The sequence below is a fragment of the Mya arenaria genome, chromosome 12 (genome assembly GCF_026914265.1).
Source record: "Mya arenaria isolate MELC-2E11 chromosome 12, ASM2691426v1".
NCBI lineage: Eukaryota > Metazoa > Mollusca > Bivalvia > Myida > Myidae > Mya > Mya arenaria.
The window spans coordinates 56833179-56847513 of NC_069133.1; the positions used below are offsets into that span (position 1 = coordinate 56833179).

Below are 14335 nucleotides of genomic sequence, written 5' to 3' on the forward strand. Positions count from 1 at the left end.
AAACAACTCGCGCAACATCGTGGCAACAGGAATGACTCAGTATAAGGTTATATAACTTTTGTCACAATTGTTGTTAAATAAATAAAGTTTAAACAAATAACCCTACATTTATGCACTGTACGGGCACGAGATATTCGCTCGAGGAAATCGATCGTACAGTGACTCCTTGCGATCATTGATGTGATTTTTACATGGATACGATTGGATATATGCTTTTAAATCTACCAAGAGGTTCTCATGGAAACTGAGTGTGAAAACAGGTATTGGAATGGCAGTTTTGCGGATATAGAAATTTTGCATCTCTTGTTTATAAAGCGCGATAAAAGTGAACTCGTTAGCTCTGTCTTCCGCACAAGCGAGTGCCTAGTCAGCTAATGGAATTGGTTGCTGGTCCATGTCTGTGTACTGTCAATCACACATGTGCCACGTTTTCACTGAACAACAGGTAAGTTGCGGGTCAGTTGCATCATCCGCTCTGGAAGGCGTTACATGGCGGTGTGTCTCCTAAGCGATTAAATCATCATACCCTAGATTCGCTCTGGAATGCGTTACATGGGGAGTGTCTCCTAAGCGATTGGATCATCATACCCTAGATTCGTACCGGAAGACGTTAAGTGGTTGTATGTCTCCTAAGCGTCTAGATCATCATCCCCTAGATTCGTACAGGAAGGTGTTACAGGGTTGTATGTCTCCTTAGCGTATGGATCATCATCCCTTAGATTCGCTCCGTAAGGCGTTACATGATTGTATGTCTCCTTAGCGTATGGATCATCATCCCCTAGATTGGTACAGGAAGGCGTTACAGGGTTGAATGTTTCCTAAGGGCATGGATTATCATCCACCAGATTCGCTTCGGAAGACGTTACATGGTTGTATGTCTCTTAAGCGTATGAATCATTATCCCCTAGATTGGTACCGGAAGGCTTTACAGGGTTGTATGTCTCCTTAGCGCATGGATCATGATCCCCTAGATTGGTACCGGAAGACGTTACAGGATCATGATCCCCTAGATTGGTACCGGAAGGCGTTACAGGATCATCATCCCCTAGATTGGTACCGGAGGCGTTACAGGGTTATATGTCTCCTAAGCGCATGGATCATCAACGCCCAGATTCGCTCCGGAAGACGTTACATGGTTGTATGTCTCCTTAGCGTATGGATCACCATCCCCAAGATTGGTACCGGAAGGCGTTACATGATTGTATGTCTCCTTTGCGTATGAATCATCATCCCCTAGATTGGTACCGGAAGACGTTACAGGGTTGTATGTCTCCTTAGCGCATGGATCATCAACCCCCAGATTCGCTCCGGAAGACGTTTCATGGTTGTCTGTCTCTTATGCGTCTGGATCATCAACCCCTAGATTCGTACAGAAAGGCGTTACAGGGTTGTATGTCTCCTTAGGGTATGGATCATCATCCCCTTAATTCGTACAGAAAGGCGTTACATGGTTGTATGTCTCCTAAGCGTATGGATCATCATCCCCTAGATACGCTCCGGAAGGCGTTACATGGTTGTATGTCTCCTTAGCGTATATATTATCATCCCCTAGATTCGCTGCGGTAGGTGTTACATGGTTGTATGTCTCCTAAGCTCATGGATCATTTCCTCCTATATTCATAAAGGAAGGCGTTACATGGTTGTATGTCTCCTTAGCGTACAGACCATCATCCCCTAAATTCTTACAGGAAGGCGTTACATGATTGTATGTCTCCTTAGCGTATGGATCATCATCCCCTAGACCTTCGGAAGGCGTTACATGATTGTATGTCTCCTTAGCGTATGAATCATCATCCCATAGATTCGTACAGGAAGGCGTTACAGGGTTGTATGTCTCCTTAGCGTATGGATCATCATCCCCTAAATTCGTACAGGAAGGCGTTACATTATTGTATGTCTCCTTAGCGTATGGATCATTATTTCTTAGATTCGCTCCGGAAGGCGTTACATGATTGTATGTCTCCTTAGCGTATGGATCATCATCCCCTAGATTGGTACCGGAAGGCGTTACAGGTTGTATGTCTCCTAAGCGCATGGATCATCAACCCCCAGATTCGCCCCAGAAGACGTTTTATGGTTGTACAGTGAAACTGCGTTCCATCGAACAAGCGGTCGCTCGAGAACCGGCGCTCCCTCGAGGTCGGAGCTTGGTCCCGAACTTTTTTCCTTCTATTTTCATATAAAATATACCCACGCTGCCTCGAAACCTAATTATGTCGAGCAATCGAGCAATATCCTCGGTCCCAAGTACACAAATCGTGCACAAAACCTTATGGCTCCCTCGAGGTCATAATTTCACACTTTTTCCGAACGCGTGTTCCAAAATAAACAAACAATTGCCAGGTGTTAAAATTTTCGCAAGTTGTAAAAATTGCAATGACAGTTGAAAGGCAATTTGATAAGGTGTGAAAAACCGTTTATCACTGTTAACGCTTGACCGATATTAGTTGATATGGGCATTTGAGATGATAATTATGAGAAGTTAATGACGAGAAGTTAATTGTGAGAAATTTAAATGAGTAATAAAAATATGAATAAAACACTACCATATCGATCCAACATCGGAATATCTGAAAAGAATTCCTTCTTGTCACTTTGCTTTGCAAAATTGCAAATGAGAAAGAACTTACAAATTGTCGAACATCTGAGCAATCTAGTGAAGGACCCATGACGGGGGGGGATAGCTAGATAAAATACACTTAAAGATATTTCATATCAAACTGGACAATTGAAAATCGGGTCGTTTCGTTCGAAATATCGGTTCCCTCGAGGTTTTGGCTCGGTCCCTGGCGACCTCGAGCGATCGCAGTTTTACTGTATGTCTCTTAAGCTTATGAATCATCATCCCCTAGATTGGTACCGGAAGGCGATACAGGGTTGTATGTCTCCTAAGCGCATGGATCATCATCCCCTAGATTGGTACCGGAAGGCGTTACAGGGTTGTATGTCTCCTAAGCGCATGGATCATCAACCCTGCGATTCGCTCAGGAAGACGTTACATGGTTGTATGTTTCTTAAGCGTCTGGATCATCATCCCCTAGATTCATACAGAAAGGCGTTACATGGTTGTATGTCTCCTTAGCGTATGGATCATTATTTCTTAGATTCGCTCCGGAAGGCGTTACATGATTGTATGTCTCCTAAGCGTATGGATCATCAACCCCTTGATTCGCTCCAGAAGACGTTTTACGGTTGTATGTCTCTTAAGCTTATGAATCATCATCCCCTAGATTGGTACCGGAAGGCGATACAGGGTTGTATTTCTCCTAAGCGCATGGATCATCATCCCCTAGATTTGTACCGGAAGGCGTTACAGGGTTGTAAGTCTCCTAAGATCATGGATCATCAACCCCCAGATTCGCTCCAGGAGACGTTTTATGGTTGTATGTCTCTTAAGCTTATGAATCATCATCCCCTAGATTGGTACCGGAAGGCGATACAGGGTTGTATGTCTCCTAAGCGCATGGATCATGATCCCCTAGATTAGTACCGGAAGGCGTTACAGGGTTGTATGTCTCCTAAGCGCATGGATCATCAATCCCGGGATTCGCTCCGGAAGACGTTACATGGTTGTATGTTTCTTAAGCGTCTGGATCATTATCCCCTAGATTCATACAGGAAGGCGTTACATGATTGTATGTCTCCTTAGCGTATGGATAATTATTTCTTAGATTCGCTCCGGAATGCGTTACATGATTGTATGTCTCTTAAGCGTATGAATCATCATCCCCTATATTGATACCGGAAGGCGTTACAGTGTTGTATGTCTCCTAAGCGCATGGATCATCATCCCCTAGATTGGTACCGGAAGGCGTTACAGGGTTGTATGTCTCCTTAGCGCATGAATCATCAACCCCGCGATTCGCTCCGGAAGACATTACATGGTTGTATGTTTATTAAGCGTCTGGATCATCATCCCCTAGATTCATACAAGAAGGCGTTACATGGTTGTATGTCTCCTTAGCATATGGATCATCATCCCCTAAATTCGTACAGGAAGGCGTTACATGATTGTATGTCTCCTTAGCGCATGAATCATCATCATCCCTTAGATTCGCTCCGGAAGACGTAACATGGTTGTATGTTTCTTAAGCGTCTGGATCATCATCCCCTAAATTCGTACATGAAGGCGTTACATGATTGTATGTCTCCTTAGCGCATGAATCATCATCATCCCCTAGATTCGCTCAGAAAGACGTAACATGGTTGTATGTCTCTAAAGCGTATGGATCATCATCCCCTGGATTCGCACAGGAAGACGTTGCATGGTTGTATGTCTCCTAAGCTTATGTATCATCATCCCCTAGATTTGATCCGGAAGGCGTTACAGTGTTGTATGTCTCCTAAGCGCATGTATCATCATCCCCTAGATTGGTACCGGAAGGCGTTACAGGGTTGTACGTCTCCTTAGCGCATGAATCATCAACCCCGCGATTCGCTCCGGAAGACATTACATGGTTTTATGTTTATTAAGCGTCTGGATCATCATCCCCTAGATTCATACAAGAAGGCGTTACATGGTTGTATGTCTCCTTAGCGTATGGATCATCATCCCCTAAATTCGTACATGAAGGCGTTACATGATTGTATGTCTCCTTAGCGCATGAATCATCATCATCCCCTAGATTCGCTCAGAAAGACGTAACATGGTTGTATGTCTCTAAAGCGTATGGATCATCATCCCCTAGATTTGCTCCGGAAGGCGTTACATGGTTGTATGTCTCCTAAGCGTATGGACCATCATCCCCTAGATTCGTACAGGAAGGCGTTACGGTGTTGTATGTCTCCTTAGCGTATGGATCATCATCTCCTAAATTCATACAGGAAGGCGTTAAATGATTGTATGTCTCCTTAGCGCATGGATCATCATCCCCTTGATTCGCTCCGGAAGGCGTTACATGATTGTATGTTTCCTTAGCGCATGGATCATCAACCACCAGATTCGCTCCGAAAGACGTTACATGGTTGTATGTCTCCATAGCGTAGTGATCATAATCCCTTAGATTGGTACCAGATGGCGTGACATGATTGTATGTCTCCTTAGCGTATGGTTCATCATCCCCTAGATTGGTACCGGGAGGCGTTACTTGATTGTATGTCTCCTTAGCGTATGGTTCATCATCCCCTAGATTGGTACCGGGAGGCGTTACATGATTGTATGTCTCCTTAGCGTATGGATCATCATACCCTAAATTCGTACAGGAAGGCGTTACAGGGTTGTATGTCTCCTTAGCGTATGGATTATTATCCCCTAGATTGGTACCGGGAGGCGTTACATGATTGTATGTCTCCTTGGCGCATGGATCATCATACACTAAATTCGTACAGGAAGTCGTTACAGGGTTGTATGTCTCCTTAGCGTATGGTTCATCATCCCCTAGATTGGTACCGGGAGGCGTTACATGATTGTATGTCTCCTAAGCGTATGGATCATCATACCCTAAATTCGTACAGGAAGGCGTTACAGGGTTGTATGTCTTCTTAGCGTATTGATCATCATCCCCTAAATTCGTACAGGAAGGCGTTACAGGGTTTTATGTCTCCTTAGCGTATGGATCATTATCCCCTAGATTCGTACCGGAAGGCGTTACAGGGTTGTATGTCTCCTAAGCGCATGAATCATCAACCCCGCGATTCGCTCCGGAAGACGTTACATGGTTGTATGTTTCTTAAGCGTCTGGATCATCATCCCCTAGATTCATACAGGAAGATGTTACATGGTTGTATGTCTCCTTAGCGTAAGGATCATCATCCCCTAAATTCGTACAGGAAGGCGTTACATGATTGTATGTCTCCTTAGCGCATGAATCATCATCATCCCCTAGATTCGCTCCGGAAGACGTAACATGATTGTATGGCTCTTAAGCGTATGGATCATCATCCCCTAGATTCGCACAGGAAGGCGTTGCATGGTTGTTGTCTCCTAAGCGTATGGATCATCATCCCCTAGATTTGCTCCAGAAGGCGTAACATGGTTGTATGTCTCCTAAGCGTATGGATCATCATCCCCAAGAGTCGCACAGGAAGGCGTAACAGGGTTGTATGTCTCCTTAGCGTATGGATCATCATCTCTTAAATTCATACAGGAAGGCGTTACAGGGTTGTATGTCTCCTTAGCGCATGAATCATCATCATCCCCTAGATTCGCTCAGAAAGACATAACATGGTTGTATGTCTCTAAAGCGTATGGATCATCATCCCCTAGATTTGCACAGGAAGACGTTGCATGGTTGTATGTCTCCTAAGCGTATGTATCATCATCCCCTAGATTTGCTCCGGAAGGCGTTACATGGTTGTATGTCTCCTAAGCGTATGGACCATCATCCCCTAGATTCGTACAGGAAGGCGTTACGGTGTTGTATGTCTCCTTAGCGTATGGATCATCATCTCCTAAATTCATACAGGAAGGCGTTAAATGATTGTATGTCTCCTTAGCGCATGGATCATCATCCCCTTGATTCGCTCCGGAAGGCGTTACATGATTGTATGTTTCCTTAGCGCATGGATCATCAACCACCAGATTCGCTCCGAAAGACGTTACATGGTTGTATGTCTCCATAGCGTAGTGATCATAATCCCTTAGATTGGTACCAGAAGGCGTGACATGATTGTATGTCTCCTTAGCATATGGTTCATCATCCCCTAGATTGGTACCGGGAGGCGTTACTTGATTGTATGTCTCCTTAGCGTATGGTTCATCATCCCCTAGATTGGTACCGGGAGGCGTTACATGATTGTATGTCTCCTTAGCGTATGGATCATCATACCCTAAATTCGTACAGGAAGGCGTTACAGGGTTGTATGTCTCCTTAGCGTATGGATTATTATCCCCTAGATTGGTACCGGGAGGCGTTACATGATTGTATGTCTCCTTGGCGCATGGATCATCATACACTAAATTCGTACAGGAAGTCGTTACAGGGTTGTATGTCTCCTTAGCGTATGGTTCATCATCCCCTAGATTGGTACCGGGAGGCGTTACAAGATTGTATGTCTCCTTAGCGTATGGATCATCATACCCTAAATTCGTACAGGAAGGCGTTACAGGGTTGTATGTCTTCTTAGCGTATTGATCATCATCCCCTAAATTCGTACAGGAAGGCGTTACAGGGTTGTATGTCTCCTTAGCGTATGGATCATTATCCCCTAGATTCGTACCGGAAGGCGTTACAGGGTTGTATGTCTCCTAAGCGCATGAATCATCAACCCCGCGATTCGCTCCGGAAGACGTTACATGGTTGTATGTTTCTTAAGCGTCTGGATCATCGTCCCCTAGATTCATACAGGAAGATGTTACATGGTTGTATGTCTCCTTAGCGTAAGGATCATCATCCCCTAAATTCGTACAGGAAGGCGTTACATGATTGTATGTCTCCTTAGCGCATGAATCATCATCATCCCCTAGATTCGCTCCGGAAGACGTTACATGATTGTATGGCTCTTAAGCGTATGGATCATCATCCCCTAGATTCGCACAGGAAGGCGATGGATATCATGGTTGTTGTCTCCTAAGCGTATGGATCATCATCCCCTAGATTTGCTCCAGAAGGCGTAACATGGTTGTATGTCTCCTAAGCGTATGGATCATCATCCCCTAGAGTCGCACAGGAAGGCGTAACAGGGTTGTATGTCTCCTTAGCGTATGGATCATCATCTCTTAAATTCATACAGGAAGGCGTTACAGGGTTGTATGTCTCCTTAGCGTATGAATTATCATCCCCTTGTTCGCTCCGGAAGGCGTTACATGATTGTATGTCTCCTTAGCGCATGGATCATTAACCCCCAGATTCGCACCGGAAGACGTTACATGGTTGTATGTCTCCTAAGAGTAGTGATCATAATCCCCTAGATTGGTACCGGAAGGCGTAACATGATTGTATGTCTCCTTAGCGTATGGTTCATCATCCCCTAGATTGGTACCGGGAGGCGTTACATGATTGTATGTCTCCTTAGCGTATGGATCATCATACCCTAAATTCGTACAGGAAGGCGTTACAGGGTTGTATGTCTCCTTAGCGTATGTATCAGTATCCCCTAGATTCGTACAGGAAGGCGTTTCAGGGTTGTATGTCTCCTTAGCGTATGGATCATCATCCCCTAGATTTGTACAGGAAGGCGTTACATGATTGTATGTCTCCTTAGCGTATGAATCATCAACCCCTAGATTCGCTCCGGAAGGCGTTACATGATTGTATGTCACCTTAGCGTATGCATCATCATCCCCTTGATTGGTACTGGAAGGCGATACAGGGTTGTATGTCTCCTTAGCGCATGGATCATCAACCCCTAGATTCGCTCCGGAAGACATTACATGGTTGTTTTTCTCTTAAGCGTCTGGATTATCAACCCCTCCATTCGTACAGGAAGGCGTTACAGGGTTGTAAGTCTCCTTAGCGTATTGATCGTCATCCCCTAAATTCGTACAGGAAGGCGTTACTGGGTTGTATGTCTCCTTAGCGTATGGATCATCATCCCCTAGATTCGTACAGGAAGGCGTTACAGGGTTGTATGTCTCCTTAGCGTATGGATCATCATCCCCTAAATTCGTATAGGAAGGCGTTACATGGTTGTTTGTCTCCTTAGCGTATTGATCATCATCCCCTAAATTCGTACAGGAAGGCGTTACAGGGATGTATGTCTCCTAAGCGTATGTATTATCATCCCCTAGATTCGTACAGGAAGGCGTTACAAGATTGTATGTCTCCTTAGCGTATGGATCATCGACCCCTAGATTCGCTCCGGAAGGCGTTACATGATTGTATGTCTCCTTAGCGTATGGATCAATATCCCCTAGATTGGTACCGGAAGGCGTTACAGGGTTGTATGTCTCCTAAAAACAAGGATCATCACCAACCAGATTCGCTCCGGAAGACGTTATATGGTTGTATGTTTCCTAAACGTCAGAAATATCATACCCTAGATTGGTACTGGAGGTCGTTACAGGGTTGTATGTCTCCTTAGCGTATGGATTATTATCCCCTAGATTGGTACCGGAAGGCGTTACTTGATTGTATGTCTCCTTAGCGTATGGATCATCATCCCCCTCATCATTTTCACTCCGGAAGACGTTACATTTTTGTATTCCTGCTAAGCGTCCATTATATCATCCCTTAGATTCGCTCCGGAAGACGTTATATGGTTGTATGTCTCCTAAACGTCAGGAATATCATACCCTAGATTGGTACCGGTGGTCGTTACATGGTTGTATCTCTCCCAAGCGTCTGGAATATCGTTTCCTGGATTCGTACGGGAGATTGGTAAATGTTTGTATGTATCCTAAGAGTCTGGAATAGCGTTCCCTGGATTCGTACGTGAAAGTGTTAAATGGTTATATTTCTCGTAAGCGTCTGGAATATCGTTCCGTGGATTCGGCCGTTACATGTTTGTATGACTCCTGTACGTCTGGCTAATCGTGGTTGTATGTTACAGATACAATACAATATACACTATTCTTTGTTTAAAGTCGGATATATGCTTACAAGAAACATTAACACAACGAGGTATTTTCCGACATGAATAACACACATACATAACAAAAAGCTGTTGGTCTCGAAGTAAAAGCATATTTTTTTTTAAATAAGTACGTTATTGGAACAATTAGTTACAAATGTGGTTACTTAATATATGCATACATAAAATTACAAAAATAGAGAGATTAAAGCACTGTGTACAGTGATGACATCAACTAGTTTCCCCAGTTGTACGGCCAATCCAAACGCGCACGGTTCCTCTATTTGACGTACTACGGTAAAATGGTTAATTCTTTCAAGAGTATGATCAAATTATGGATAATCGTTTTCATATAAGCAGCAAAATTGTAAGAAGCATTATGTTTATGGGAATTACGGCATAGCACAGGTATGGGAAGTTGGTATTATTAATTCAGCTTGCTAGCAAAATCTTTAGAAAGTATTGCTCAGAGGAGGTACTAAATTTATCATGTAATTTTAACATTACTAGAGTTTGCTAATTTGTTCAAAAACAGTACGGTGCAAAGGCATGGTTGCTCATATAATTTGGTCCATCCCTACCCACAGGCAACTATCCAAACCTCTGCCCGGCCACTGTCCTGCCATATCAGCACCTACCACGGTGTAAAGATATTGATTGAAAATACCAAATCGAAACAGCTACACAAATACTTGCCGAAACCCGCAACAAGTAGTTGCATGTGTTTGCCAGATTTAAATGATATATAAATTTGAAACAATCATGAAGAGACATAAGCTCTTGTATTAACGTGAATTTTTATTCATATTCAAAATGCCCGCTAAAATCATTTCTGGTATTTGAATGCCACGAATTGTCCTTTGGGTGTAGGCCATCACACTGCAACAAAACTCCTTTTCTGTGTAGACTTAGGATAAAAAATATTCAGTAAAACACCTTATAATACTCAATTTCTTCTTACTTTCTTAAAGTTATAAAATATTATTTGCACATTGAGCATTTACACGAGGGACTTGTCCAGTTGCGGGTCAGTCTTCTAAATTCCATGCAGTTTGAGGTATGCCTCAATTAACTTCTTGATCTATTTCTTTTATATATAATTATGAATGTATGTAACCTATTTTAGTAAACAATAAGTGTTAGCAAGTAATGTTACATATTTTGTACATGTAGTCAAGTTGAAATTCTGAAAGTATGTATTTTCATGGCATTACACTTTTGAGGATTGGTTCCTATATAGGGTAAGTACTAGTATGTATGCATTGTTTGGGGGTTTCAGTTGTAACCAGCATGGATTGCATTTACTAGAGAGGTCTTTGACTGAGAATGTGGAGTTCAGTCCCTCACATTTGGAAGGTGATTGATTTTAAATGTTATGTTCATGTTTGTTTATTGTTTGTTATGTCATTGTATGTGTTATTACATTTTAACGCCACTAGACAATTACTTGACATATGTGTATTATCATATTTAAGTAACAAACACATTATATGTTTATATGTTTATTACATTATGTTTGTATTACAAGAACAGTTATATATGTATTGTAATAAGTATTTTTTTCAGAACTTGCCGTTATATTATATGGAACATTATATTGGATTAATTTAATTCTAACTACATGAACATTCTATTTTAATGATAACTGAAACGGTGCAATAAAGATGAAATCGAACTGCCTTTCTCACGTTCCTAACGTTCACATACAAACTATTTGATTAGTGTGAACATTTTACAAACATTATTTTAATCTAAATATGTAAGAATCTAATCGGCAGCTAAAAGTTTATAAAGATCATCTTTTTCTGTAGAAAGCAGTTAAATATGTTTATTTCTTTGACGTTTAAAGTGCGATTTAAATTTTTAAATATACGTCATACGATTGGTAAAATCAATGAAGGAGAATAAGGAATATAATATTTTAAAATAAGTAAAATCAGAAAAGCGCACGTCACCATTTAAAAGTTAACCTAAGGTGAAAGCTGTTCCAGGAATCAGCGAGTGTATTGTTGTTAGCATATATGTTCTATCGATATTTAATAGTGGGCATAAAGTGACGAACAGATTCATCTTCCCCACAGAGACAAGCCTGCGGTGGAACGATGTTCTTGCGAAATATATCATGATTAATTGAAGTGCAGCCAAGTTGACATATATGTGGAGTTTCTTAGATTGTATCTAGTATCTAAAATCTTTTGGACGGGCAGGAATCAGATTTCGAAGGTACGGCGGACTTATATATTTTTTTATTTTAAACATAAAAATAAGCTTGTGGTTTGATCTCCTTCAGAGAGAATTTAAAAACGGGACGCCCAAAAGGCACAGATTGATACTATTTCTATGCCACCTCTCGAAAATACAAACAAATTAAGGAATGGTGGTCTACCGTCATCATTTGAACTATTCACTCTCAATATCTACTTTTCCAGAATCTTGGAAAGTTGCTAATGTTTGTCCAATCCACAAGAAAGGCGAATCTAACTTAGGCAACTATATTGCTGCGATATCACTTCTAAACTCTCTTAGCAAGGCATTTGAGATAGCTGTGTATAAACATATATGTCACCATATTTTTAACAACAATATTTTTATTGACCTTGCGATTTACCTATAAACCAATTGTCGCGTCATGTCGTCTTTTCGGTGACGACACCAGTTTATCCTTGGTTGTAGATATTCCAAATGATGCTGCTTCTATTCTTAAGTCTGACCTCAGAAAAGTTAGTAAAAAAGCGGATACCTTGTCAGTCTCATTCAATATACAGAAGACAAATTCTATGATCGTTTCAAGGAAAACTCATCGACATGTTCATCCCCCTGTGACTATGCTAAATCATACTATTACTGAAAATATAGCACAGACACATGGTTCTATCAAGCGACGGTTCTTGATCATCCCATATCGATTACATCGCAGAGAAAGCATTGGTGCGAATAAACCTTTTACGCTCACAAAATTTTAATTGGATGACTGTTCAAAACATATGCAGGCTTTTGAAACCTATTGCCCCTGTTACATTTACAAGTTTAGTGAATCTTAGTCTGTCGTCGTATATTTGGTTTTCTGTTGCAAATGACAACTATTTTTAGTAATATTGCAGTACGTGTATAAGTAATGGCCTACATATAATTGAACTTATACTTTTATACTAGTATTAGTAATAAACTACACATATTTGCAGTCAATACTTAGAACTATATTGTAGTTATATTCTAGTAGTAGTAACCCTGAATATTCATTCGCCCGTTTAGTATAAACCCCCTTGTGAACTCGTGTTCGTTAAATTCGTTAGTTTAGTTTAGGACCCAGTAAAACTCATGTTACATCTATGCGCCAGTTTATTTGAATCCACAGTAAAGTCGCTTTCCATTTATGCTCCAATTTAGGTTAAAACACAAATAAACTCTTGTTCCATAAATGCATAATTATAGTTTAAACCGCCAGTAAACTCGTGTTCCATGAATGCGCATGTTTAGGCTAAACTCGCAGTAAACTTGTGTACCATGAATCCGCAATTTTAGATTAAACCCTTAGGTAACTCGTATTCCATTACTGCGAAAGTTAAGTTTAAACTCCAGGTAATCTCGTGTTCAAGCTTTCTCGTGTTTTACTGACCGCTCCATGTGCATAATTCCCGCAGTTATTATTAAATCGTGTAGTCTGTTTTTTATCTTATTTTATATATATCGTTTAATGTCTTTAAGGCCCTAGCATTGTGCCTCTAATTTGATTTTTTGCGAGGGAGTGATTGTAATTAATTAAAACTTCGTGTTTATATACTTACCTTATTTGAAGGTTGTTAATGACATGACATGCTAAAACATACTAGATTTGTCAAAAAATAAGAATCAACATCATCCCCTGTGCCAGAACACTATGAGGTCTTCCAACGCAGAAGTCAACGTAGAAGTATAATTTAATTGCCTATCATCTTGACCTTACATAACCAATGACATGACCAACTGTTGTTGACCGTGTTCATGAAAATGTCAGCGAGGCCGACCTTAACTTTCCAAATCACATGATTTGTCGATTTGATATAGAAAACTGTATAGCAACCTTAAGTCAGATTGCACAATGTTTCAAAAACTAATGTCCGACTAAAACCAGTTATTATATCAGCCGATCATCATCATCTTCATCATCATCATCATTATCATCGTCGTCGTCGTCGTCGTCGTCGTCGTCTTCATCATCATCATCATCATCATCATCATCATCATCATCATCATCATCATCATCATCATCTTCATCATCATCATCATCATCATCATCATCATCATCATCATCATCATCATCATCATCATCATCATCATCATCATCATCATCATCATCATCATCATCACCATCATCAGCAATATCATCATCATTATCAGCATCATCATCATCAGCATCAGCATCATCATTATCATCATCACATCAGTAGCAGAAGCGGCAGCAGCATCATGGTGTGAGGAAAGCTGAAACGACTCGATGAAATACCGGTTGAACATTTCCGCTCAGTGCCTAGTCAGATGCACTGTTTTTACATTGCAAAGATGCATTTCATTATTTCGATACAAATTATTGCATATTTTTATTATTGAGTTTTGTTTCACACTTATAGCTTATAAGTTTCGGTTGACGTACGCATGTGACTAGGTAACAGGGGTAGCAAAAGAAAATGTGTAATGCTTCTGACAATTTAAGCAGTGGCTTTGAAATGATAATACTGAATATTGATAATGAATACAGTGTTCAAGCATTGAGAAGTGGGGTTCTTTTTATTGCCATTGTGCATCTTCCGACTATGTACAGTATATGTGTGGCCTTATAGGATATAAGATAAGGTAAGGAATCTTTTTGAACTAAAGACGCAGATAAAATAAAGTTTCTCCGACTAAC

At 41.0% G+C, this 14335-nt stretch overlaps 1 protein-coding gene across 1 annotated transcript; it reads right to left on the minus strand.

Annotated features, from left to right (window-relative positions):
• Positions 1 to 629: 629 nt before the first annotated feature.
• LOC128210824 (uncharacterized) lies at positions 630 to 2035 on the minus strand. The gene is made up of 3 exons (XM_052915178.1): positions 1637 to 2035; positions 1133 to 1273; positions 630 to 818 (listed from the first exon to the last, which is right to left on the minus strand). Exons 1-3 carry the CDS (start codon positions 2033 to 2035, stop codon positions 630 to 632), a joined length of 729 nt encoding a protein of 242 aa, XP_052771138.1.
• Positions 2036 to 14335: the final 12300 nt, after the last annotated feature.

Bases quoted from the DNA above. Each gene is read 5' to 3' on its own strand.
- LOC128210824 (XM_052915178.1), bottom strand. From the start codon at position 2,035: ATGCGCTTAGGAGACATACAACCTGTAACGCCTTCCGGTACCAATCTA. The intron at 1,274-1,636 runs GTAACGCCTTCC...CCATGCGCTAAG, and splicing joins CTAAGGAGACATACAACCAT to GAGACATACAACCCTGTAAC. The intron at 819-1,132 runs GTAACGTCTTCC...CCATGCCCTTAG, and splicing joins CTAAGGAGACATACAACCAT to GAAACATTCAACCCTGTAAC.